Below are 22,620 nucleotides of genomic sequence, written 5' to 3'. Positions count from 1 at the left end.
CACTTTTCTCTTTTTGACAGAGACATATTGGGCCAATGAGGGTGCCAAAGCACATCAGGTTTAAATTTCGCGGGCAAAACAAAGTAGCTCACAATTGCTATTGCGCCATCCAATGGACACAATTGGAACAGCAGTTTCTTTATTGAAAAATTGCTGCTCATTTTTATACTTTACAAAATCATCTCACGGGCCAGATTAGGCCCGCAAATGGGTTTAATCCGGCCTGCGGGCCGTCTGTTTGACACCCCTGCTGTAGATGCTAGGATATTGTTTCTTGATAATGTTAATCTCCCTATACCATCAGAGGAAAGTCGATTAGATCTTTGCAGTCCTATTAGGGCGCAGGAAATCTTAGATGCAATCAAATCCTTACAGAGTGGAAAAGCTCCAGGCCCTGATGGGTTTGGGCCAGAGTTTTACAAAAAATGGCCAAACACATGGTGGGTCCTTTATTAAAAATGTATGTAGAATCTCTTGAGAGGGGCACACTTCCACTCACCTTAAACCTTGCCCATATATGATCTTAAAGGATAAACCTGCAGATCTGTGTACATCTTACAGACCTCTAAGTTTACTCGGTGATAGCAAGGAGCAGACGGCCGAGTTTAATAAACTCCACCGACACAGCGGTGACGCAAATCTGAAGGGCAGACCGTCCCATTTCACAGACGCTCACTTCTCGGTCTTCGGAGGACCCGGGCCACGTAGAACGCGAAGGCCGGGTCCTCCGAAGGATGCGGCCTAGGTAGCTGATGCTCTGTGTAGTTGGATTGGCTCTTTGCAGCAGGGACAAAAACAGCTGTGTAATGGAGGAGGTCACTGTAAGTGGGATGGACTTGACCTCCTGACTATGACTGATGTAGATGATAAGGTGCTGACTCTAAGAATCCACAATCTCAACAGGGTTGTCCGATAAGAACAGATGGCATATCCATAAAATCCACTGCCACTCAGGTATCTGTCGTTCACTCATTTATTTAGCAAGAATCCGAAGCACACATCCATAATGTGAGTGAGGGGATTTAACAGACTGTAAAATGCTATATGCCGTGTGGTGAGTGATGGTGTGGTTTCTGTTGGAAAGAACATAAAAGTCTTCCATAATTAGGTGAACAGAGTGAATTAAATGTGTAATACAACAATACAAACAATACTGGATAGTGGAACATTCAACCAAAATAAGGGAGTGTCAACAAATGCTAATTTTACTATTTACATAAATCCTAACTAGGCACTTTACATTAGAGCTAACATGAGAAATTAGTGACGGTCCCTTAATGACCGCACGGCAGAGGCTGCTTCGCAGTAAACGGCAGTAACAATCGGTAAACAAAGTGTGCGCCAAGGATTAAACAAGGGAGGATAATGGCCGCAGCAAAGAACAAACACGATAAAACACAGAAACGTACAGTCTCATGGACGCACACCGCTAACAGCATTAGAGGAATGAAAATCCACACAGTGAGTAAAACTCTGCTGACTCTTCCCACCTGCAGCTCCGACCGAACTCTCTGCGTCGACATGTGCGTAATGATGAGGTAGAATTGTGTCTTCTGATTGGTGAAGAGAATGGGTTGCCTCACCGCTCATTGGCTAAACGGCAGCCGTATGCTGATATCTCACTCCGCAGATGCGGCTCCGTTCGTGAGTTCTGCGAACTGGCTGGCCTTTTGTACAAGCTGCCATAGCAGCCTCCGTTTGGCCAACTTTCTGAAAAAGTTGAACAGCTGAGCTGGTTTCAGGTGAGATCTTTGTCCCGGCAGGTGTCAGAGCAGCGGGGACTAATTAAAGGACTGTGAGCACCTGGGGACAGGTGTCCAATCAGCTGACAGGAAAGGTGACTCGTGTTTGCGCATATACTGGCTGTGTCCCAATTCAGGGTCTGCACGCTTGAAGTACGCGCACTACGCGTACTACGTACGGTGCGTACTATAAGTACGAGAAGTGCGGAAGTGAGAGGCTTGTGAAATGGGACGGTATACGCTTCGTCGTGCTGTTCAGGTTGCCTAGCAACCATGATACTAACCGTGAGACACGTTACATACAGCTTTGTTTGACAGAAATGAAGGAGAAACATGTTTTGTTGGTCATTCATTTTTGTCATGACATCACTTTGATTAGTTGAGTATCTGAGGCTGAGACCACAGGACTGTAAACATGATTGTTGGGCTTCATGTCTGTGCTGAACAGTCATTTAAGATTAACTAGTAAATGACAATTAGCTAATGTTGCTCATGAGACTAAAGTCATCTCACTGTCGTGATGTAAATATAATATGGCCAATATTATAGTATTGTCAGATTATTATGATTGAGATATATATATATATATATTGTACAAGATCAATGGGACCCTAAGAGCCTTCATCAGGAACTCAATGGGGATGTGGCGTACAACACTAGAGGCCAACTCCAGGCCCATAGCACAAGTCACCATCAAGTGCGGGATCTACCAAGGAGATGCTCTGTCCCCACTGCTGTTCTGCATAGGCCTGAACCCCCTCAGTGAGATCATTAACAAGACTGGCTACGGATACCGACTACGGAACGGAGCAGTTGTCAGCCACCTCCTGTACATGGATGACATCAAGCTGTATGCCAAGAGTGAACGAGACATCGATTCACTGATCCACACTACCAGGCTATACAGCAATGACATTGGAATGTCGTTCGGACTGGAGAAGTGTAGTCGGATGGTAACAAAGAGAGGGAAGGTAGTCCGAACTGAGGGGATTGAACTACCAGAAGGCAACATTGCAGACATAGAGGACAGTTACAAGTACTTGGGGATCCCGCAGGCGAATGGGAACCATGAAGAGGCCGCTAGAAAAGCTGCAACCACCAAGTACCTGCAGAGGGTCAGGCAAGTCCTGAGGAGTCAGCTGAATGGTAAGAACAAGATCCGGGCCATCAACACGTACGCCCTGCCCGTGATCAGGTACCCTGCTGGGGTAATAGGCTGGCCAAAGGAGGAGATAGAAGCCACTGACATAAAGACAAGAAAGCTCCTTACCATGCATGGAGGGTTTCACCCCAAGTCCAGCACCCTGAGGCTGTACGCTAAGCGGAAGGAAGGGGGCCGGGGACTGGTGAGTGTCAGCACCACAGTCCAGGATGAGACAACGAACATCCAAGAATACATTGGGAAGATGGCCCCAACTGACCGAGTGCTCAGTGAATACCTCAGGCAGCAGAAACCCAAGAAAGAGGAGAGAGACGAGGAACCATCATGGAAGGACAGGCCCCTGCACGGTATGTACCACCGGCAGATAGAGGAGGTGGCTGATATCCAGAAATCCTACCAGTGGCTGGACAAAGCTGGACTGAAAGACAGCACAGAGGCACTAATCATGGCAGCACAAGAACAAGCTCTGAGCACAAGATCCATAGAGGCTGGGGTCTATCACACCAGGCAAGACCCCAGGTGCAGGCTGTGTAAAGATGCCCCAGAGACAATCCAGCACATAACAGCAGGGTGCAAGATGCTAGCAGGCAAGGCATACATGGAACGCCATAACCAAGTGGCCGGCATAGTGTACAGGAACATCTGTGCCGAGTATAACCTGGAAGTCCCGAGGTCAAAATGGGAGATGCCCCCAAGGGTGGTGGAGAATGACCGAGCTAAGATCCTGTGGGACTTCCAGATACAGACGGACAAAATGGTGGTGGCTAACCAACCGGACATAGTGGTGGTAGACAAACAGAAGAAGACGGCCGTAGTGATCGATGTAGCGGTTCCCAATGACAGCAATATCAGGAAGAAGGAACACGAGAAGCTGGAGAAATACCAAGGGCTCAGAGAAGAGCTCGAGAGGATGTGGAGGGTGAAGGTAACGGTGGTCCCCGTGGTAATCGGAGCACTAGGTGCGGTGACTCCCAAGATAGGCGAGTGGCTCCAGCAGATCCCGGGAACAACATCGGAGATCTCTGTCCAGAAGAGCGCAGTCCTGGGAACAGCTAAGATACTGCGCAGGACCCTCAAGCTCCCAGGCCTCTGGTAGAGGACCCGAGCTTTAAGGATAAACCGCCCGCAGGGGCGTGCTGGGTGTTTTGTTTTTTTTTTTTTTAATATATATATACATATATATATATACACACACACATATATCACTGACTTTCAGCTTGTTGTGTTTGTGGATATATGACTGACGTTAATTATTACACATTCGCACATAAATAAGTGACGTCATATTCAGTACTTTTGACAGTTCACTCTTCGGCCGCTCCATCCTATTAGGGAAATTCCACATACATAAATGTAAATTTCAAAACTCAACCCCATCATTTAATTTATTTTTGATTGAAATTGAATATTACTTAAACTCTCTTAAATTAACTTCCAATAAAAAGGGTTTATCATTGATTGAAATTCATTCAGAAATGTTTAATGAATGAGCTGTCACAACTTTCAAATACAAAGTTGTTATGAAGTCTGTCACATTCCCCCCTTTTTTTCTTTTTTTATCCTTTATTTATTTATCCTTCTTATTTCATTGTACTATATATTGTTACTCTTATTTGCCTTGTATGTCCACTGTACAAACTGAACTGAACTTTATAATTTCAATAAAGTTTGGAAAGAAAAAAAACCCCTCCTCGGCCGCTCCCTTCTGCCGTGTTTTGCGGCAAAATTATCCACACCCACCGCCGCGCTATGAATTGTGGGATATATGGGACCACGAAGCGTGCACCGGACCACGCTTGATATTTGGGGAAATCGACGGCGCATTTGGAGTATGCGTTTGAAGTACACTTCAAATTGGGACAGCCGTCGTTGCGTGGCGGTGACGTAACCGCACTTAAAATGCGTACTTCAAGCGTGCAGACCCTGAATTGGGACACAGCCACTGTCGGTAACGTCAGGAGTGGAACATCTGTGACCGCGCGCTTTGTTGCTGCCCGGACCAGACTGCAGACGCACCGTTGCTATTGGTTTCAACGGAAGCTCCAGACGCTCTGCGGCTAAAGGCTAACCATGCTAACGTCAGCAGGGCTGAAACACGGTGAAACGTCACAGCTTATTTCTGATGTTTTCAGCTTCGGCGTGTATTGACGTTGACGTCATCGTCGCGGGGAGCTCGTGCTGTGACCTGATCCCTGATGAGCTAACTGAGGCTAAGAACTAGCAGCGGGATTAGCCGGAGGCTGCGGCTTCAGCATTCTGAGCAGGAGCTGTTAGCCGCTCGGCCAGCGGAGCTCAGCCCGGGATGAGGCGCTGCAGCCGGTGGGGACGACAGCAGGAGGGCGGCCAAGCTGATGGAGGTAAACCCGGTGAATTTCCCACAGCCGTAATTACCGTTCAAAATAACTTTATTCACATTGAGCAGAGAGACTCGTGGATGTAGTGAATGAGGACATACAGAGGGTTGGTGTGACAGAGGATGTTGATAGAGTCTGATTCACCATCAGCGATGACCCCAGCACTCCCAGTCAATCCGAATTTGGTTTTAAATTAAAGAGCAAGCTGTTCACCTTTCTTCAGAGTATGAGGTACGGGTCACCTGTGAAGACCTCCAAGGTTTCAGGTTCTTCACAGTGTCAGTTTAATCCAATTTCATTTATATTATTAGCACCACAGCAACTGTCACCTCAAAGTACTTTCTACTGTAAGGTAAAGAGCATACAGTAATACTGAGAAAGCCCCAAAGATCTGACAACTCCCTATGAGCAAGCACTTTGGCGACAGTGGGAAGGAAAAACTCTTAACAGGAAGTAACCCCTATTAGAATCAGGCTCAGGGAGGGGCGGGGCCATCTGCCGCGACTGGTTGGGGTGAAAGAAGGAAGACAGGATAAAGACATGCTGTGGAAGAGAGACCGGGATCAATAACAAGTATGATTCAATGCACAGAGGTCTAATAACACAGAGTGAAGAAGAAACACCCAGTGCATCATGGGAATCCCCGGCAGCCTACGTCTATTGCAGCGTAACTGAGGGAGGATTCAGGGTCACCTGGTCCAGCCCTAACTATATGCTTTAGCAAAAAGGAAAGTTTGAATCTTAAAAGCAGAGCTAGTGTCTGTCTCCTGAATCCAAACTGGAAGCTGGTGATGAGGTCTAACACCTGTCCACACCTGTATGAGTATTTGAGGGCGGGGTCAGAACTCTGAACTCTAATGGTTCACCTGTGCTCTTCTTCAGGTGTGAGGTTATGACGGGGTCAGACTTTGTCCTGAGACAGTCCAATCTGGACCAAGTCGCACTGGTCCTTGGAGCGCCGACGCCATGTCAGACATGTCTGATCCAGCTGTCGTAGAGGGACAGGCTCCTCACTGTTCTGCTCGGCCCCCCCTGGCAGAGAAGGCGCTGTCCGAGGTCTTCGGGCGGCTGCGGTATCGCGACACGTCACTGCTCATCTGGCAGCAGCAGCAGCTGGAAGCAGCACCGCCCTCCACCTACCTGAGCCGCAGCCAATCAGCCTGGTACAGTAACTATGGCAACCAGGCAGTCCTGGTCCGAGACAGGAGGGGTGCGGACGAGGGGCGGTCCCGGATCTGCAGCATCATGTGACGCAGAGCAGTTCAGTTTGGTCACTAACAAACATTTTGTTTTTAATTTAGAGAACTGTCCAATCAGAGAGAAGCATTAAGATCCACGCCCCCGCCCCTCTCTCACCCACTGACTGCAGACAGGAAAAAAACGAACAGTATTAATTGTCAGCTTGGCGAGCTCCAGCGTCAGCTCTGATGACCAGTTTAATGGACTTCCTGCCCTACAGGGGGCGTCCCGTGTCAGTATCTAACCCTAGTGTCCTCCATTTTGATTTGGGGAATGAAGCCAGCAGCACCACACTGAAACCATCACCTTCATCCAGCATGCCACCAAAAGACATTGTCCTGTTTGAAACCCTTAAGTGACCAATCAGCACGCAGTTACAGCACACTGGTGCTTTCTGGGTAAAATCATTGTCACTGAGAGAAATTGAAGGTAACGAGTCTTCAGACGTGTTACTGATTTATGGAAACGACGAATAAAATGTTTTCTTGTTTTAGCTCTGTCATTCTTACTCAGTGAAGACTGTCTGAGAGCGCCCCCTAATGTCAGGCCAGTGAAACTGATATACAAACAAGGCCAAGCACAGTTCCACCAGCGCGATGAAGAAATGTTGCTGCAGTAACTCAAAGATTCTGATAAATGAGAAGAGAAGAAAGTGTACTTTATTGGTCCCCGTGGGGAAAATCCCTCTCTGCATTTAACCCATTCACTCAGTGAAGCAGTGGGCAGCCATTGGGCGCCCGGGGAGCAGTGTGTAGGGACGGTACCTTGCTCAGGGGTACCTCAGGGTAGCTGTTCAGGGGAATCGAACCCCCGACCTTCCGATCATGGGGCCACCACTCTACCTACTGAGCTATCCCTGTTCAGACTGTGATGATGATCTGCTGTAACTCACAAAACCTTTTCTTTCACGTAAGGACGTTGGTGTGGTTCGAAGCAGCAGGAAATGAAACTCATGAAAAAGTCCAGAATTTGGTCCTCCCTTCACATTTTCCCGTTCTGGTCCTCGAGCCTTATATTTGACACCCCAGGATTAAAGAGTGGTATGGGGGTGGGGCGGGGCTTGTGTGTGTGGTGACTGTTTATTAGTTTAGAATTAGCTGCATGTCGACTCTGGCGTGTCACGAGGGAGCAGCGGGCTCGTCTCAGCCCCGCCCACTCGGTGCAGCCCAGGGCAACGTCCAGCGTCACAGCACGCCTCAGGTGGCCCCGAGGACTTCTCTCACTTCGTCCGTTAGAGCGCGCTCGGTGACAAAAGAGTGGAGCCACTTGTTTTCAGTTTATGTGTTTATTTATGAAAACAAATGAACTCAGAAAATAAGGATCCCATATCAGTAATTACATCAAATAATTCACTTGTTTCGTCCCCTCTGCGTCTCTACGAGTGGAGCTCGCTCTAACCTCAGACGGCTACTTTACAGCTACTATACAGCGCTCAAACATACGCGAGAAAAACGTACGGCCGGAGTGCATGCAATACATAAAACCACTGTTTCCTTTTCTTATTAAAATACAAAATTAACTATGAGCGTCGAAGCTCAACCATCAACTAAAAACAAAGAGGAGGGTTACTGTGGCAACGAGCTGTCCGCCTGTCTGTCGCAGGGGGTCCCGATCGAACGCTTTGCCCGGTCCATCGAGTCGTAATGCGCCCGCAAAACAAAACGTGGAGGCTAAAGGAAAGATCCGTGACAACAGATGACGATGCGGTGCCACCCGGAGGTCGTGTGATCACGACGTCAGATTATTCTCCAACACCTGCCATTTACAGGTTTCTTACCAGGTTACCTCCAGGGGGCACCACAGGTAAACTGATCTCCAGCTGGAGGTCGCCAATAATCAGGGGTCAGAGGAGCGAGGGGAGGTGAGGTTTTACTGAACACACCCCCTGGCTCCAGCCAATCGGAAACCATTTATATCATTGGGCATGTCGATTCAACAGTTTCAGTAAAACTCTACATCTAATATTCATGATTCATCTTTGTTTGCGCTCTGCAGCTTGTACAAAATTCAGAACGCCACCGAGGACGCGGCGGTCAACGTCATGATGAATTTTTCAGAGAAAACAAACTTCCTGTTTGTCAATATTTCCTTTGCCAAGAACCGACACGGCGTCCAGGGATAAGAACAACTATGGCCGCGTCCCAGAGAGCCCAACACCATCGGAGGTGTAACCACAGATCATAGGTCAGAGGGCAACAGGCCTATCCGCCTGACACTGACGTCAGGTGATCAGAAATCTGACGCCACAATGCCCAACGTAAGCCACAAACATCTGCCGAGCGCTTGACAGACGGGTTTTTTCTGAAATCGCGAAAATGAGTCGTGACTGCGGTGGGCGTGGCATTTTCCTCAGAAATCGTTTCTTGCGTCCTGATGTCCTCCGAGCAGCAGCGAGCTCTAAAACCTTAAAATAAATTGTCTAAAAAGCTTTAAAAGAAACGAGGTGCTCCGAGTTTGGACCCTGACAGGAGGAGGCGGTACAGTATGAGTGGTTCTTTTTTGGCGGGGTGAGAATGGGGGCGGCGCTTGAACAGGACAGCAATAGAAAGACATTTTATATAGAGAACCTTATAAGACACAAACAAGTTCAGCACACAACCTGAAAATCAAAAACAGGAAATGTAGTGTTAAAAAAAAATAAATCAACGTCTCTGTGCTGACAGAGCCGTGCTGGGGGCGGGGTCAGGATCCTGTGACCCCACCCACATTGCCACGATGACCCCCAAGGACAAACAGGAAGTTGTGTCTAGGGTTGCAGGACCAGCAGGGGGCAGGGTTGGTCTCAGAGGTTTTTAAGGTGGAGCTGAAAGATCCAGAAGCCGGTTCGATCCAAAGGGTTGATCAGTCAAAAAAAAAATGGTTTATTTCCCGCTGAGACGATCCATCAAGAGTCCACTTGGACACTTTTTAAAGCGTTACCTGATGAGGACTCAGCTCCAGAGCAGGCGGCATGGGCACGCCCTCTGTTCTATCTGCAGGCACGCAGTTTCCTGTTACGTGTTTTAAAGGGTTTAACGCCAAACTGAACCAACCACCATAAACAAAATCAGGGTTTTGGCCTGGCGCCGTCAGTTACCCGTCATAAATACCTCAAAATTTAAATAAAGTTTTGAATTAAAGATACTTTTTGTAACAACCTTCTGCAGAATGTAACTAAACATTCCACCACCAGGGGGCACCATGTCACCACTGACTGAGGTCAGGCCTTGTCCTCTTCGTTTTCACACTGGCACAGGAACGTACTCATACCCGTTTTAAATAAAGTTTACGCTGGTTTCATTTAGTGGCACAAACTGGTATTACACTAAAGTTCTTCCTTTTTCACCTCAGTGACACACTTTTAATTTGAAAAGCTTTTAATTTTAACATTTAAACTGGATTTTACAAAAAGTACCTTTAAACTGCTAAACTGTATTTTCCTGCTGACCCCGCCCACCGCCATACTCCTGCCTGTTTCCCACCTCGCTGGTTTTCTCAATCCCAGTTTAAAGTAGCAGACGGCACATCAGAAGGAGGGGCTAAACAACGCCTTGCCGCCAGGTTCAGAGAAAAAACGGTTATTTGTAAAACTGTTCTGTGATGTCACACGCTGACATCGTCAGGTCTTCTCTCTGCTGCAGCTTCAAATGAAACGTGAGATGCGCTCATTCGTCTCAGTATCCACAAACCTGCTGAGATCACCTGCTCCTCCTCTCCAATGATACTTGTGGAATGTATTCAGAGGTCAGGGGTCACCACCGGCCGTCCACGAAGAAGAAAAAGACGAAGAAAGAAAGTCTCGACGGTTGCATTTCTGTCCACAGATCAGTAAGACTCCCAGACGGGCTGCCCATCGCTCTACCTGACTCCGCCCACATCCTTCCTCCTCCATCACTTTCTTCTGTCTGCAGTCCTCCAATAGCGGAAAAAATGAAACAAAAAACAAAAGCACTAGGAGCTAAAAAAAACAAACAGGTCAGCCTATTTACATCCAGTCTCTGTGTTTAAACGTGTGTGTAACAAGTTCAGAGTGTGTATCTCTGTCTTTGTGTTTGTTCAGGATGGAGGTGTGTGTGTGTGTGTGTGTTCAGTAACACGTGTATGTGTGAACGCGTGTTCAGTCTGTGTCGGAGGATGAGGAGGTTCCTGTCGAGGAGCTGTCATCGGAGGAGGAAGAGGAGCTGCCACTCAAACGACTAGCCCCGCCTCCTGAGGCCCCGCCTCCAGCTGCCTTCTCTGAAAAGAGAAATAAAGGAAGACAAGTCAATGAGACAGTCCCGGCCAGGTGACACCGTTTCTGTTGGCGCTCGATGATTGTTGCCTAGACAACACGGCTCAGTCGCCCAAGTCCAACGCTCACACGATGAACCCACCCCCCCGTATCGGACCGCTCAGACATCGACGGCCGTGCTTTTGAGGCGGTACTTACGCAGTAGCTTCCTTTGCTTCTTCTGCAGGCAGGACTTGACGTAGCGCTCGAGCTCTCGGAGCGTGGAGGGTTTGAGCGTCTCGAAGTCGATCTCGATCTCGTCGGGGTTGGAGTCCCTCAGCGACGGCTCTCTGGTCTGGATGATGTGCACGACACGGCCCAGCTTCTCTCCCGGCAGCCGGTTGATGTCCAGACTCAGCTGCCGCTTCTCATCGTACGACATCGGCAGCGACGACTCCTCGCCGTCGTCCCCGTTGGCTGAGCCGCTGCCCGACGTCTTGTTGCCTTTCTTGGGTTGCCTGGAAACACAGTCACTGCGGTCACTACATTGTCCCTTTTCTCAGGTGGATTTGCTGAACACTGAGTCGTACCTGGTGGCCGTCACCGTGCTGTTGGCTTTTCTGGCTGGCGCCTTCTTCTGATTGGCCGGTTTGGGCTGCTGGGCGGCGGCCTTTGGCTTCTTCTCTTCCTCCATCTTGCCTTTATTTCCCTTGTCTTTCTCCTTCTCTTTCTTCTTCTCCTTGTCTTTCTTCTCTTTCTTCTTCTTTGGCTTGCTGACCGGCGCCTGGGACAGGACCGCCAGCTGCTCGTGCACCGCCTTCAACTGATGGAATAAACTGATTATCAATACCCGTCATCTGTGATCAATACACGGCCACGCCTTCACGGGGTGAGTCACAGGAGCCATGGATATTTCAAACATGAATGTCAAGTAAACAAATCGTGAAATCTAAAATGATAAAAAGAAGAAAACCAAGATGTTCTTGACCTGTGATTGGTCGGCAGCACCAACCTGCTCCTGTAGCTCAGCCAATCGCGTGGCCCGCTCCTCCTCAGAGTCGGACGATTCGTCAGAGGAGGAGTTGTTGCTGCTGTCGGAGGAGGCGGTGCTTTTGCTGACCACCGGTGTCGTGGTGGGGACCGACGCCTCCAGGCCCTCGTCAGGGATTTTAGCGAAACGCATTTCAAACACGTCCTAATGGCAGACGGGTTATCGATACCTGATCGCAGCGATCGATCGAGCAGGAAACGGAGGCTTTACGTACCTGCAGCTTGCGGGCCATGGCCACCACCTCGTGGTCTGGGGGGTTGTACTTGTAGCAGTTGGAGAACATTAACCTGACGTCAGTGGCGAAGCTCTGAGGGTCGCTGTACTCGCCTTTATCCATTTTTTTCTGTCAGGAAACAAAAGAACGTCAGAGATGGCGCCAAACCTCCCATTTGGACATCTGAAGGTGCGGAGTACAGACACCCAGCGGCGTTAAAAGTAGGGGTGCAACGATATTCGTATCGATATTGAACCGTTCGATACAGTGCTTTCGGTTCAGTACGCATGTATCGAACAATACAAAATCTTTAATTTATTTTATCAACTTTCCTTCTGACGATGCTGTCTGTGTTGAGCGCTCAGTGGATCTGCGCTCGACAGTGCAGCCTAGGCGGAGTAGTCGAACGCAGATTCACTGAGTGCAGGGCAAGCTAGCAGACAGAAGTTAAGTTCCTTGCAACATGGCAAATTGAACCTCCCCCACCCTCATTCAGATCTGGCGTTTGGAATTATTTTGGTTTTCATGTGACGTATGACCCTGAAGGTAAGCGCGTCATGGACTAAAGTAAAACAGTATGTTGGATGTGCCACGCAATGCTCAATTACATGGGTGGGAGCTAGTGCGTTAGCGCAGTTAGCTCGTTAACGTGTTGGCCGTCCAGCCCCACGCACGGGGCAATCCGCGGTAGCTCTTTAACGGAGATTTGCCGTGTTTTGGCGTTAACGTCATTTCAGATTAACGCTGACAGCACTAGTGGGAACACAACGAATATGACTGCACATTTACTCCGACAGCATCCTCGTGCAAAGACAAAAACAACAAGCACGCATGCTACAAACTTTAGTTGAGTCATTTAGACAGCCGTTAGCACAGGATTCTCCTTATGGGGACCTGATATGTTTAATGTGCTGCTGAGAATATAGCCCAGAAGAAGCTATAGTATAGCTTTTATTTTGAAAGAGCCATTTCTCTGTAATAAACTCTCTTTTCCAAAGATGAGTGATTCCTCAATCAGATACAGGGCTCGCAATATCGCTAGCCCGACGTCCTGGGGCTAGCGATTTTTCCAGTCGGGCTACCAAAATCTATCTCTGCCCTGCCCGTCGGGCTATTGTAGGAAGGAAAAATATATGTCAATGCTTTTGCATTCTTTCAGAAATGTAGCTGGGTAATTATGTCATTGGCATCGGTGAGCCACTGTCAATATGTGACATATTGAAATCGCGTTTGAATTTGCGCTTGTTTTTTGCTTTCACTTTGCAATCGTGCGAACTGTGTATAGAGAGCGACAGCACTGATCTGTGAGTGATGATAATTTGTGCACCAATTCCTCTGACATCGTCTTATCAATCGTTAGCTTACTATGCAAACATGACAAGTGAAATCTCCCGCAGCTTAAACATGTGAGAGGTTGATCGCGCAGAGAATCGCTGAGCTTATGTGAGTCCGTGTGTAAAAGCAGCAGGATATATATTTTAGTTCTGCTGAGCCAAATAAGACAGGTCAGGGTGAAGAAGTGACAGCCAAAGAAAAGCTTACCACAAAACGGAAAAGTTATGACAAATGAGACTATAAGGCAAAAAGAAAGTGCAGCTTTATGGTTTCATGGACAAAAGAATTTCTGTGGCTGCAATATGACGAGCTAAATAACCAGGGCTGCACATAAGTGGTCCGCAGGTGCGCATTCGCTGTCAAAAAAAAAAACACGCACAAGATAAGAAGTTGCAACGGGTGTTTGCGTACATAAGATTTTCAGGAGGACAGACATTTGTTTAGAACTCTTAAAGATGTCGAAGAAGCTCCTTTAAGCAATTACTTTGGTGTTCCTCCACCTCCACAGAAATGTCAGAAGGAGTCCGAACCACAAAAGAAGCACGTATTCTCGGAAAAGTAGTTGCAGGAGGTGAGCTGGCTTCAAACAAATGATGAACGCACAGAGATGTGGTGCAGAATGTGCCGTGAAAATTTAATAAATGACAAATTAAAAAGGCATGAACATTTTTTTTTGTATCGAAAAAATATCGAACCATGACACCAAAGTATCGAACCGAACCGTGAATTTTGTGTATCGTTGCACCCCTAGTTAAAAGGTTCCAGTTTTCCACCAGAGCGAGCTTTGAACCGGCCGCAGGGCTGGGAATCGCCGCAGCCCACGATCTCGACATACAGTGGGGCAAAAGAGTATTTAGTCAGCCACCGATTGTGCAAGTTCCCCCACCTAAAATGATGACAGAGGTCAGTAATTTGCACCAGAGGTACACTTCAACTGTGAGAGACAGAATGTGAAAAAAAAATCCATGAATCCACATGGTAGGATTTGTAAAGAATTTATTCGTAAATCAGGGTGGAAAATAAGTATTTGGTCAATAACAAAAATACAACTCAATACTTTGTAACATAACCTTTGTTGGCAATAACAGAGGTCAAACGTTTACTATAGGTCTTTACCAGGTTTGCACACACAGTAGCTGGTATTTTGGCCCATTCCTCCATGCAGATCTTCTCGAGAGCAGTGATGTTTTGGGGCTGTCGCCGAGCAACACGGACTTTCAACTCCTGCCACAGATTTTCTATGGGGTTGAGGTCTGGAGACTGGCTAGGCCACTCCAGGACTTTCAAATGCTTCTTACGGAGCCACTCCTTTGTTGCCCGGGCGGTGTGTTTTGGATCATTGTCATGTTGGAAGACCCAGCCTCGTTTCATCTTCAAAGTTCTCACTGATGGAAGGAGGTTTTGGCTCAAAATCTCACGATACATGGCCCCATTCATTCTGTCCTTAACACGGATCAGTCGTCCTGTCCCCTTGGCAGAAAAACAGCCCCATAGCATGATGTTTCCACCCCCATGCTTCACAGTAGGTATGGTGTTCTTGGGATGCAACTCAGTATTCTTCTTCCTCCAAACACGACGAGTTGAGTTTATACCAAAAAGTTCTACTTTGGTTTCATCTGACCACATGACATTCTCCCAATCCTCTGCTGTATCATCCATGTGCTCTCTGGCAAACTTCAGACGGGCCTGGACATGCACTGGCTTCAGCAGCAGAACACGTCTGGCACTGCGGGATTTGATTCCCTGCCGTTGTAGTGTGTTACTGATGGTGACCTTTGTTACTTTGGTCCCAGCTCTCTGCAGGTCATTCACCAGGTCCCCCCGTGTGGTTCTGGGATCTTTGCTCACCGTTCTCATGATCATTTTGACCCCACGGGATGAGATCTTGCGTGGAGCCCCAGATGGAGGGAGATTATCAGTGGTCTTGTATGTCTTCCATTTTCTGATGATTGCTCCCACAGTTGATTTTTTCACACCAAGCTGCTTGCCTATTGTAGATTCACTCTTCCCAGTCTGGTGCAGGTCTACAATACTTTTCCTGGTGTCCTTCGAAAGCTCTTTGGTCTTGGCCATGGCGGAGTTTGGAGTCTGACTGTTTGAGGCTGTGGACAGGTGTCTTTTATACAGATGATGAGTTCAAACAGGTGCCATTCATACAGGTAACGAGTGGGGGACAGAAAAGCTTCTTACAGAAGACGTTACAGGTCTGTGAGAGCCAGAGATTTTCCTTGTTTGAGGTGACCAAATACTTATTTTCCACCCTGATTTACCAATAAATTCTTTACAAATCCTACCATGTGGATTCATGGATTTTTTTTTCACATTCTGTCTCTCACAGTTGAAGTGTACCTCTGGTGCAAATTACTGACCTCTGTCATCATTTTAAGTGGGGGAAGTTGCACAATCGGTGGCTGACTAAATACTTTTTTGCCCCACTGTAGCGTTGTTATGATTTCCATGTTTTACTCAGTAGTACTGCAATAACCGGGGTTATTGCAGTACTACTACATACATTAACGTATATTATCTGCATTCAGCTGTACTCGTTCAACTTCAGATTACGTGCTCGGAGTTAAACTTTGTTTGTCAGTCAGAGTCATCTCATCAGGCGCCGCCGCCGCCACTGAAACCCGCTGTTCCCACGAGTAGCTGCTCCGGTCGGCTCTGCTCGGGTTTCCCAGTAACACCTGGTACCACGGGTCTTTTTAGTACCTGCTCAGGGGAGGTTTCAAGCGATCTGAAAATGTGACAGACTGCGTGCCATCGACGGGCTAATCAGCGGTGTCGCCTGATGAGTCGTGACTCATCAAAACCCAAGGGCAGCGGTTACATCGCACAACGCCGCAGTCCCTGAATGCGACACAGACCGAGCAGCAAGTACACGGACGCCTCCATGTTTGTTGTAGCGTTCATGTCACGTACTAATTATGTCATGGGACGCTCCGCCCCGTTGCTATGACGGTGATCACGCATATCAGGTGGTACTCGACTGTAACGGAAAACCAGTCAGAACTAATGGAAATGGAGCTTCAGTCACCGCAACATCTCACAAAATATGGAAAAAACGAATCGATCAGCGACTGAGCGGCTTTACCAAAGAGGAGGGGTCTGACTGTGTGCTGCACCACAAACAGGAGCAACAGCCTGCGGACGCTCACCTGTGGAGCTCCCACTAACACCACACAGAATGATGAGGGAAGCTCAGGTGTCGCCCACACGAGAAAACCTCGTCACTCTAACGCCTCGACCTGTTTGAGGTTCACTCCGTGCTGGTGAACGTCGTGACGTCACGGCAGCGTGGACGTATGTTCGGTTACAGCGAGCAGAAAAGCCCTCCCTCACTCTGGGTCAGTTCCCGCTCTCACAGACTTTAATTTTCTTTAAAACATCAAATCTGTGATATTGATTGTCACCGATCACGTTGTAGTCAGGAGAGTTTCTATGGCGCCTGCAGAGTTTGAACCACCGTTGACCTCACTCTAACCTCGTGTCTACGTGATGATGTCATTACCCGGATGGTGCTGAGGTCCATGGGGTGTTTGATGATGTCGTGGTAGTCGTGCAGCTCCAGCGCCTCAGCGTCCACGGGCTTGTAGAAGGGCCAGGCATAGGCGGCGTGCTTCTTCGAGAGCATCTCCTTCAGGATGGCATCGCAGTGTTTCATCTGCTCACCCAGCTTACCGCCTTTCCTCCCCCCGGGGCCGACGCCTCCGGCACCCACGTCCCCAGCCGCCAGGTCGTCCCCAGTGTCCCGCCGGGTCTTGGTGGGGCGGGCAGCGGCTTCACGGCGAGACGAAGCCAGTTTAGCCGGTTTGGCGTCCTGAGCAGACGGAGAGTCGGCGCGGCCGGCAGAGATGGCCGACGTGGTCGGAGTGGTGGTATCAGCTTTCCTCTTCACGCCTTTCTTCTGTTAGAGAGACAGACAGGTGGAGAGGGCGGGCTCAGGTTCTGTTTCAGGTCACATGACGCCATGTCGCCGCACACGCCTCTTACCTTAACCACAGGCTGGGCAGATGGCATCAAGGTCGCAGGAGGCTGAGGTGCAGACACAGGGGGCGTGGCCTGGACTGGTGTGGGCGTGGTCGAGATTACTGGCGTCTGAGAGGGAGAGGGGGAGGGATAGGAGGGGGGAGGGGAGGCTGAAGACTCTGCCTGTTGACTCACTGAAAGAGAGACAGGAAGTACTGTGAGTACTTCAGCAGTACTGCAGTATTTCCTGCACACGTTCAAGTGCAGGTGCAGGAGAGGATTCTGATCTACTGCCGCAAACACAGAACCCACACCTGATCAACCAACCACCAATTTCTCTCAATAAAGGTGAGTGCAGTGTAGGACCTGGGTGGAGACCACCTCTGGTACCGCAGCGTTACCTGTATCCGTCTCACCTGTGGTGGCGGCCGGCTGTTTGCTCTTGTTCTTGCCTTTGGGAGCCGGAGGCAGCAGAGCGACTTCTTCTTGAGGCATCTGAGCGACTTTCTGCAGGAAGATCTTCTCTAAAGCCTGAGCCATGAGGACGATGTCGTCTGTGGGCTACACACACACAGAGGTTAATGCCATCACAGCTGCACACAGCTGCACTCAGCGCCCTGGCTCTGCCCCCTTTACCTTGTTGTAGATGTAACAGTTGGTGAACATGGTGTTGAAGTCCTGCATTGCCTCGCTGGCGCTCCAGTAATAATTGTTCTCCAGACGCTTCTTAATGGTTCCCATGTCCATCGGGTTTTTGATCACTTTGTGGTAATCCTGCACACAGCAGCGTGGTCAGGAAAACACTCAGCTGTGTGTGTGTGTGTGTGTGTGTGTGTGTGTGTGTGTGTGTGTGTGGCGAGAGAGCAATGGTGACTCACGTGCAGACACAGCTTGATGGCGTCCACGGGTTGGTAAAAGGGCCAGGCGAACTGATGCTTCCACAGCGTCTTCACCACCACGTTCTGCATGTACTGCAGCTGGTTGGTTTTCCTGAGACACACACACAGTCAGCACACACCATTCACCTGCCTCTAACAGCCTATCAGGAGTCTTTCTCGGTTGTGTCCTACCTGCCCGGTTTAGTGGGGTTGGTGACCTCAGGGGGGGGCGGGTTGGTGAGGGGAGGGGGGCTGGGGGGCGCAGCCTCAGGGGCGTCCGACATGGTGGACGACGGTGATGCAGCGATGCACAGTGGGACGGCAGCGTCTGACTGGAAGGTGAAAAAGGACTCCTTCTGTGGGCCGAGGCCAGGTGTGTGTGCACAGGTGTGTGTCCGTGCACGTGTTCAGTTCAGCCGCTTCAGCTCAAGTGTTCCCCGAAGAGACAAACTCCCATCGCACGACCTGAAAAACACAGAGAGAGAGGGGCGGTGATTAGGGGTTATTGATTCTGGGGAGGTAACGCTTTTAACCCCGCCCATCACACCAGTTTGAGGTCATTAACCATTTCCTGTCCAAACAGTCCGCGATCGTTGTTTAAAGTCAGCTCGCTGGTTTCCATCTAAAGCTGATGTCTCTCTAAGAACTTAATCGTACAGCGGCAACGTTTGGCTGGTCGGTGACGCCCGGCTAGCTACGGTGCCGCAGTTACACTAACACAAACAAACGAGCGCAGAGAAGCTGGAGGACGAGGGATGTTTGCCACCATACGTCTGGAGGAAGACGCTGAAAACTGAAACTTCAGCTCAGGTCGGTCATTTAGTCCTGACGCTCAGCTTCACGTCCTCGCTGAGAGCGAGTCTTCTCTGAAGCGTTCTGGAGATCTTTGGAGGCGGGGCTCAGCGAGGTTTTAAACTCTGGCCAATGAATGAAGTGCAACAGGTTAAATGGCAGCTGGCTGTTTGACCTCTGTGCAAACACAGCAGGGAGCTTCCAGGACCAGGCCAGCTCAGCTGCTACACACATCTGTACATAAAGCTTTAAAAACAGCTGCTTCAACATCTGGCAGCTAACGAGGTTAGTGAGTGTCATGACTACGTGTAAAAGCCCAGCCCAGAAGGCTGCGCGCTTCAGCTCTGCGAGAGGCAGTGAGGGTCACTCAGAACGAATCATCATCTACGGATCAGAAAAACCTGAGCACACAGGCGCAGCTGCAGAGCTGCAGGCTGTGGGTGGAGGTGGGTGGAGGTCAGACCCTAAGACCTGACTCTGACGTCGAAATCACTGCTTGGACTCGGAAAGCTACAGACTCCTCCAACCAGGATCCACAAACACCTGCTCCTCCTGTCTGAACTCATTCAAGGTACACTGAGTGGAAGCTGTGCTGCGGTTTGACCAATCAGAAGCTGAGATTCTGACTCGAGATCGTGGACACTTGGCTCTAGAGCAGAGGGAACATCCAGGTTGTTGTCATCGCTCAAGGACCGTCTCTGCTGAAACATCTGGAGCTTCATGAAGCTACAAACAGCACGGAGGAGGCCCGAAGCTCACCAAAGTTTTCCAACTCCTAAAAACTGCTACTTTCTACCTGAATCCAGTTTGATTCCAACACTGAGGCGCTAATAATCCAGAGCATCAGACACACAGCTGATCCTTGTGCCTCGCGCTGATTAGAATCTGACTCTCAGGCCACAATCAGATTTATCAACAGCAGATAATCAAGGCTGCAGCGACTGTTATTAATAAACTGACAGATGATCCACCCACCAACCAATAATCTGTTTAGTAATCAGAGAACATCCAACGCTGAAAAATTCAGCCATTTGTTGCATCAACAGACCTAACGCCGCGTGGGCGGGTCCCAAGTCAAACTTTATTCAACTAATCCTCGCGTTACACGTCCAACCCTCTCTCACTGGAGTCCATTGATAAACGTACAGTGACTCATCAGCTGTTGTTGACCTGCTGCAGGTCCAGGATTACTGCACGAGTTTTTCTCTCTGATCTGGACGTGTCCATGTGTTTTACTTCACGCTTTCTTTATTTCCTGTTTGAGTTCCTGTCACAAGAATGTACCAAAGTTTATCTTTACGATAGCTTGATTTGTGCGGTAAGACCGTCTGATGAAGGCCCGAGAGGCTGTTATCTGTTCATAGCAGCGGATGATCAGGGCTGTCAGTATATTTAAAGATCAACTGTTGATAGGTCTATAATGCATCAACTGATAACAGTTAACTGTTCTTGTTAATGTGTCGGTTTGCTTACAAACATTAGTTATTAATCTCTCATTAGCATGATTTCTTTGACCACACTGACCCTGAGTCTACAATGATCACGGCAGAAATCTGAGGGAAACTTGTGTTTATCCAATCAGAGCAGCCGTCTGATCCCGCTCAGTTAAACATTCAAATAAATAACTGTTAATCAAAAGTCACTCAGTGTTTTCTGTAATCCATTACCTGATCACTTAAGTTTCTTTCTTACACACCCACAGGTGGCACGTTACAGATTATTATTTTATGTTAATGGCAATTTCTGAGACTGTCACAAATCCAAAAGGCAATAAAGTGAAAATAAAGTATGCTGTGGACATTTTTATATTTTAATCACAAATGATGGAATTAAGACAACAGATCTGTGGGTAGTCCAGCCTTCAGTCTCTACTTGGAGTCTCTGCTGATTTAAAGCAACACCACGGGTCAAAATGAGAGAAAAGGCTCTGAATGTCAAACTGATGACAATTTATTCAAAAAACAAAACAAAAACAGGATGGTATTGATGTTATGCGAACTGGTGTACCCTAAGTGGGCATGTCCTGGACACACCTGGGACTGAACAGAATGATACCCGTGCTATGAGCTCCTGCACCCAACAGACGCCCTCAGGCCGTCTAAAACCGGGACCGGGACCCGGAGCGGTAAATCCGTGCAGACCCGGGGCCGCCTGTGCGCTGCTAATAGCCAAGCTAACCGCTACGAGCCACCGCTCCGCTGCACAAGGCAAACCGCACACATGACCTTACGTGGTGGCTGCACCGACACCCCGATGACTCGTAGTGTCGGTGGATCTCTAGCCCCGGTGAAGGGGGCTGGAGCTCGGCTCTGGCCGCTCCACTTCGAGCTCCGCACAAACATCCATTTACCTGCTTTAAAAGATGGCGGGCACAGCAACAGCTAGGTGGCTAACGGAGCACAGCTCCGCGTCGAGGCCGTAACACGTCGGTAATAATACCCACGGCGGCCGAGGGGCTGACGAAATGCGTGCCGGGGTGATATATCGGCCGACGTGATCTAATTTGGCACACTCCAGGCGCATTGGCGCGGTTACATTTTGCGATATTTGCGGACGTTACCGCTCGATGTTTGGCTAGCTAACGCAGCATTAGCCTGTTAGCTGAGCTTTGTCTGAAGGCGCCGAGCGGCCAGCCAGGCTCCGACACTCTCCGCTCTGCCCGCTCTTTCCCTCCGCTCCCGGTACCCGCTCACCCCGCTCCTCCCGCTCACACACGCTCTTTACTCCGTGTCTCGGTCCTCCGGCGATCCCGCGGCGGCTGCGACTGCTTTCTGGAAGATTTTTATTTAGCCAAGTAGCATAATAGATGAGTTATCAGCTGTCTTGTCCGTACGCAAGCGCAGTGCCGAGCAGCATCATGGATTTTGTTGTGATTGCATTGGTTGGTCCGGCAGATGACGCGATGTGATTGGCTACGGCGTGCTTGCAGGGTTTTGATTTGTTGCTAGGTGGTGTGAAGAGCTGTGATTGGTGCAGGAGGCCGTTAACATGCACTGATTGGCTGAGCCGATAACCGGGCTCTCGTGATTAGCCGGTAAAGCTGACGGGATTCGGAATGGCGCCGCGGATCGAACTACGTCTCCCAGCATGCACCGCGGCAGCGCGGAGCTGTGCTGACGCTGATCAGTTATAGATACCTAAACGAGACTTTGAAACACTGTGTCTGTAAATTGGTGGCGAACAGCCTTTTAAATAAAACGATGAAACGTCACGGTGAAAGAGCACAAGCCTTAAAACACACTCGGCACTATTCAGCAGCTTAAATACTTCAGTCTGTGCACCAAAGTCCACCTGAGCAGTCACCGCGCTGTTCCTCACATCAGCACCAAACTCACCTGGAATACCTGCAGAATGATGTTCATGCCAGTCCTTCAGACACTGAACACAAGCTGGGACAAAGCTGGGACCTCCACCAAAGACCAGAGGCGATGCTGTAGAGCCGAGTCATCCTGTAATGTCCGGAATGAAGGCAGAGCTTCCTTTAGAAACTCAGTGCTCATGTGTCCACAGCAAAAAGTTAAACAAACCTCTTTGAAGGTGGAGGAGCAGCACGATCAAAGGTGTCTCATCTACCTGAGACCAGCAACAGAGACACTGATCACTGCACTCAGTGGGACATACAGACCACGTTTCGTCAGCATGTCTACAAACATCTTTTTTATTAGGACTATTTATTATTACTCGGTCTCTTGAGG

The 22,620-nt window shown here is 49.0% G+C and overlaps 2 protein-coding genes across 7 annotated transcripts; one reads left to right on the top strand and one right to left on the bottom strand.

The window, feature by feature from the left end:
* Positions 1-953: 953 nt before the first annotated feature.
* brd3os (BRD3 opposite strand) lies at positions 954-10,272 on the top strand. Of its 2 annotated transcripts, none has more exons than XM_086257892.1 (3): positions 954-1,461; positions 5,037-5,261; positions 6,141-10,272. In XM_086257892.1, exon 3 carries the CDS (start codon positions 6,225-6,227, stop codon positions 6,507-6,509), a length of 285 nt encoding a protein of 94 aa, XP_086114018.1. In that variant the 5' UTR covers positions 954-1,461; positions 5,037-5,261; positions 6,141-6,224; the 3' UTR covers positions 6,510-10,272. The 2 variants fall into 2 exon arrangements, with proteins under 2 accessions (XP_086114018.1, XP_086114017.1); XM_086257891.1 differs by lacking the exon at positions 954-1,461 and adding an exon at positions 1,613-1,742.
* LOC147318244 (bromodomain-containing protein 3-like) lies at positions 7,764-21,790 on the bottom strand. Of its 5 annotated transcripts, none has more exons than XM_086257882.1 (12): positions 21,619-21,790; positions 18,326-18,598; positions 18,134-18,245; positions 17,892-18,029; positions 17,657-17,816; positions 17,280-17,449; positions 16,798-17,193; positions 11,952-12,080; positions 11,675-11,881; positions 11,277-11,509; positions 10,906-11,204; positions 7,764-10,712 (listed from the first exon to the last, which is right to left on the bottom strand). In XM_086257882.1, exons 2-12 carry the CDS (start codon positions 18,415-18,417, stop codon positions 10,594-10,596), a joined length of 2,055 nt encoding a protein of 684 aa, XP_086114008.1. In that variant the 5' UTR covers positions 18,418-18,598; positions 21,619-21,790; the 3' UTR covers positions 7,764-10,593. The 5 variants fall into 5 exon arrangements, with proteins under 5 accessions (XP_086114008.1, XP_086114012.1, XP_086114011.1 ...); XM_086257886.1 differs by having other exon boundaries at positions 11,699-11,881; positions 21,619-21,789; XM_086257885.1 differs by having other exon boundaries at positions 17,672-17,816; positions 21,619-21,789.
* Between the last annotated feature and the right edge of the window lie 830 nt (positions 21,791-22,620).

Source organism: Aulonocara sp. 'chitande type north' Nkhata Bay, linkage group LG12 (assembly GCF_057382095.1).
Source record: "Aulonocara sp. 'chitande type north' Nkhata Bay isolate Kocher_YH1m ecotype deep benthic linkage group LG12, A_spYH_male_GT1.1, whole genome shotgun sequence".
Lineage (NCBI taxonomy): Eukaryota > Metazoa > Chordata > Actinopteri > Cichliformes > Cichlidae > Aulonocara > Aulonocara sp. 'chitande type north' Nkhata Bay.
Note: the sequence above shows the minus strand (reverse complement) of the source record. Positions and strands in the feature narration are given on the sequence as shown.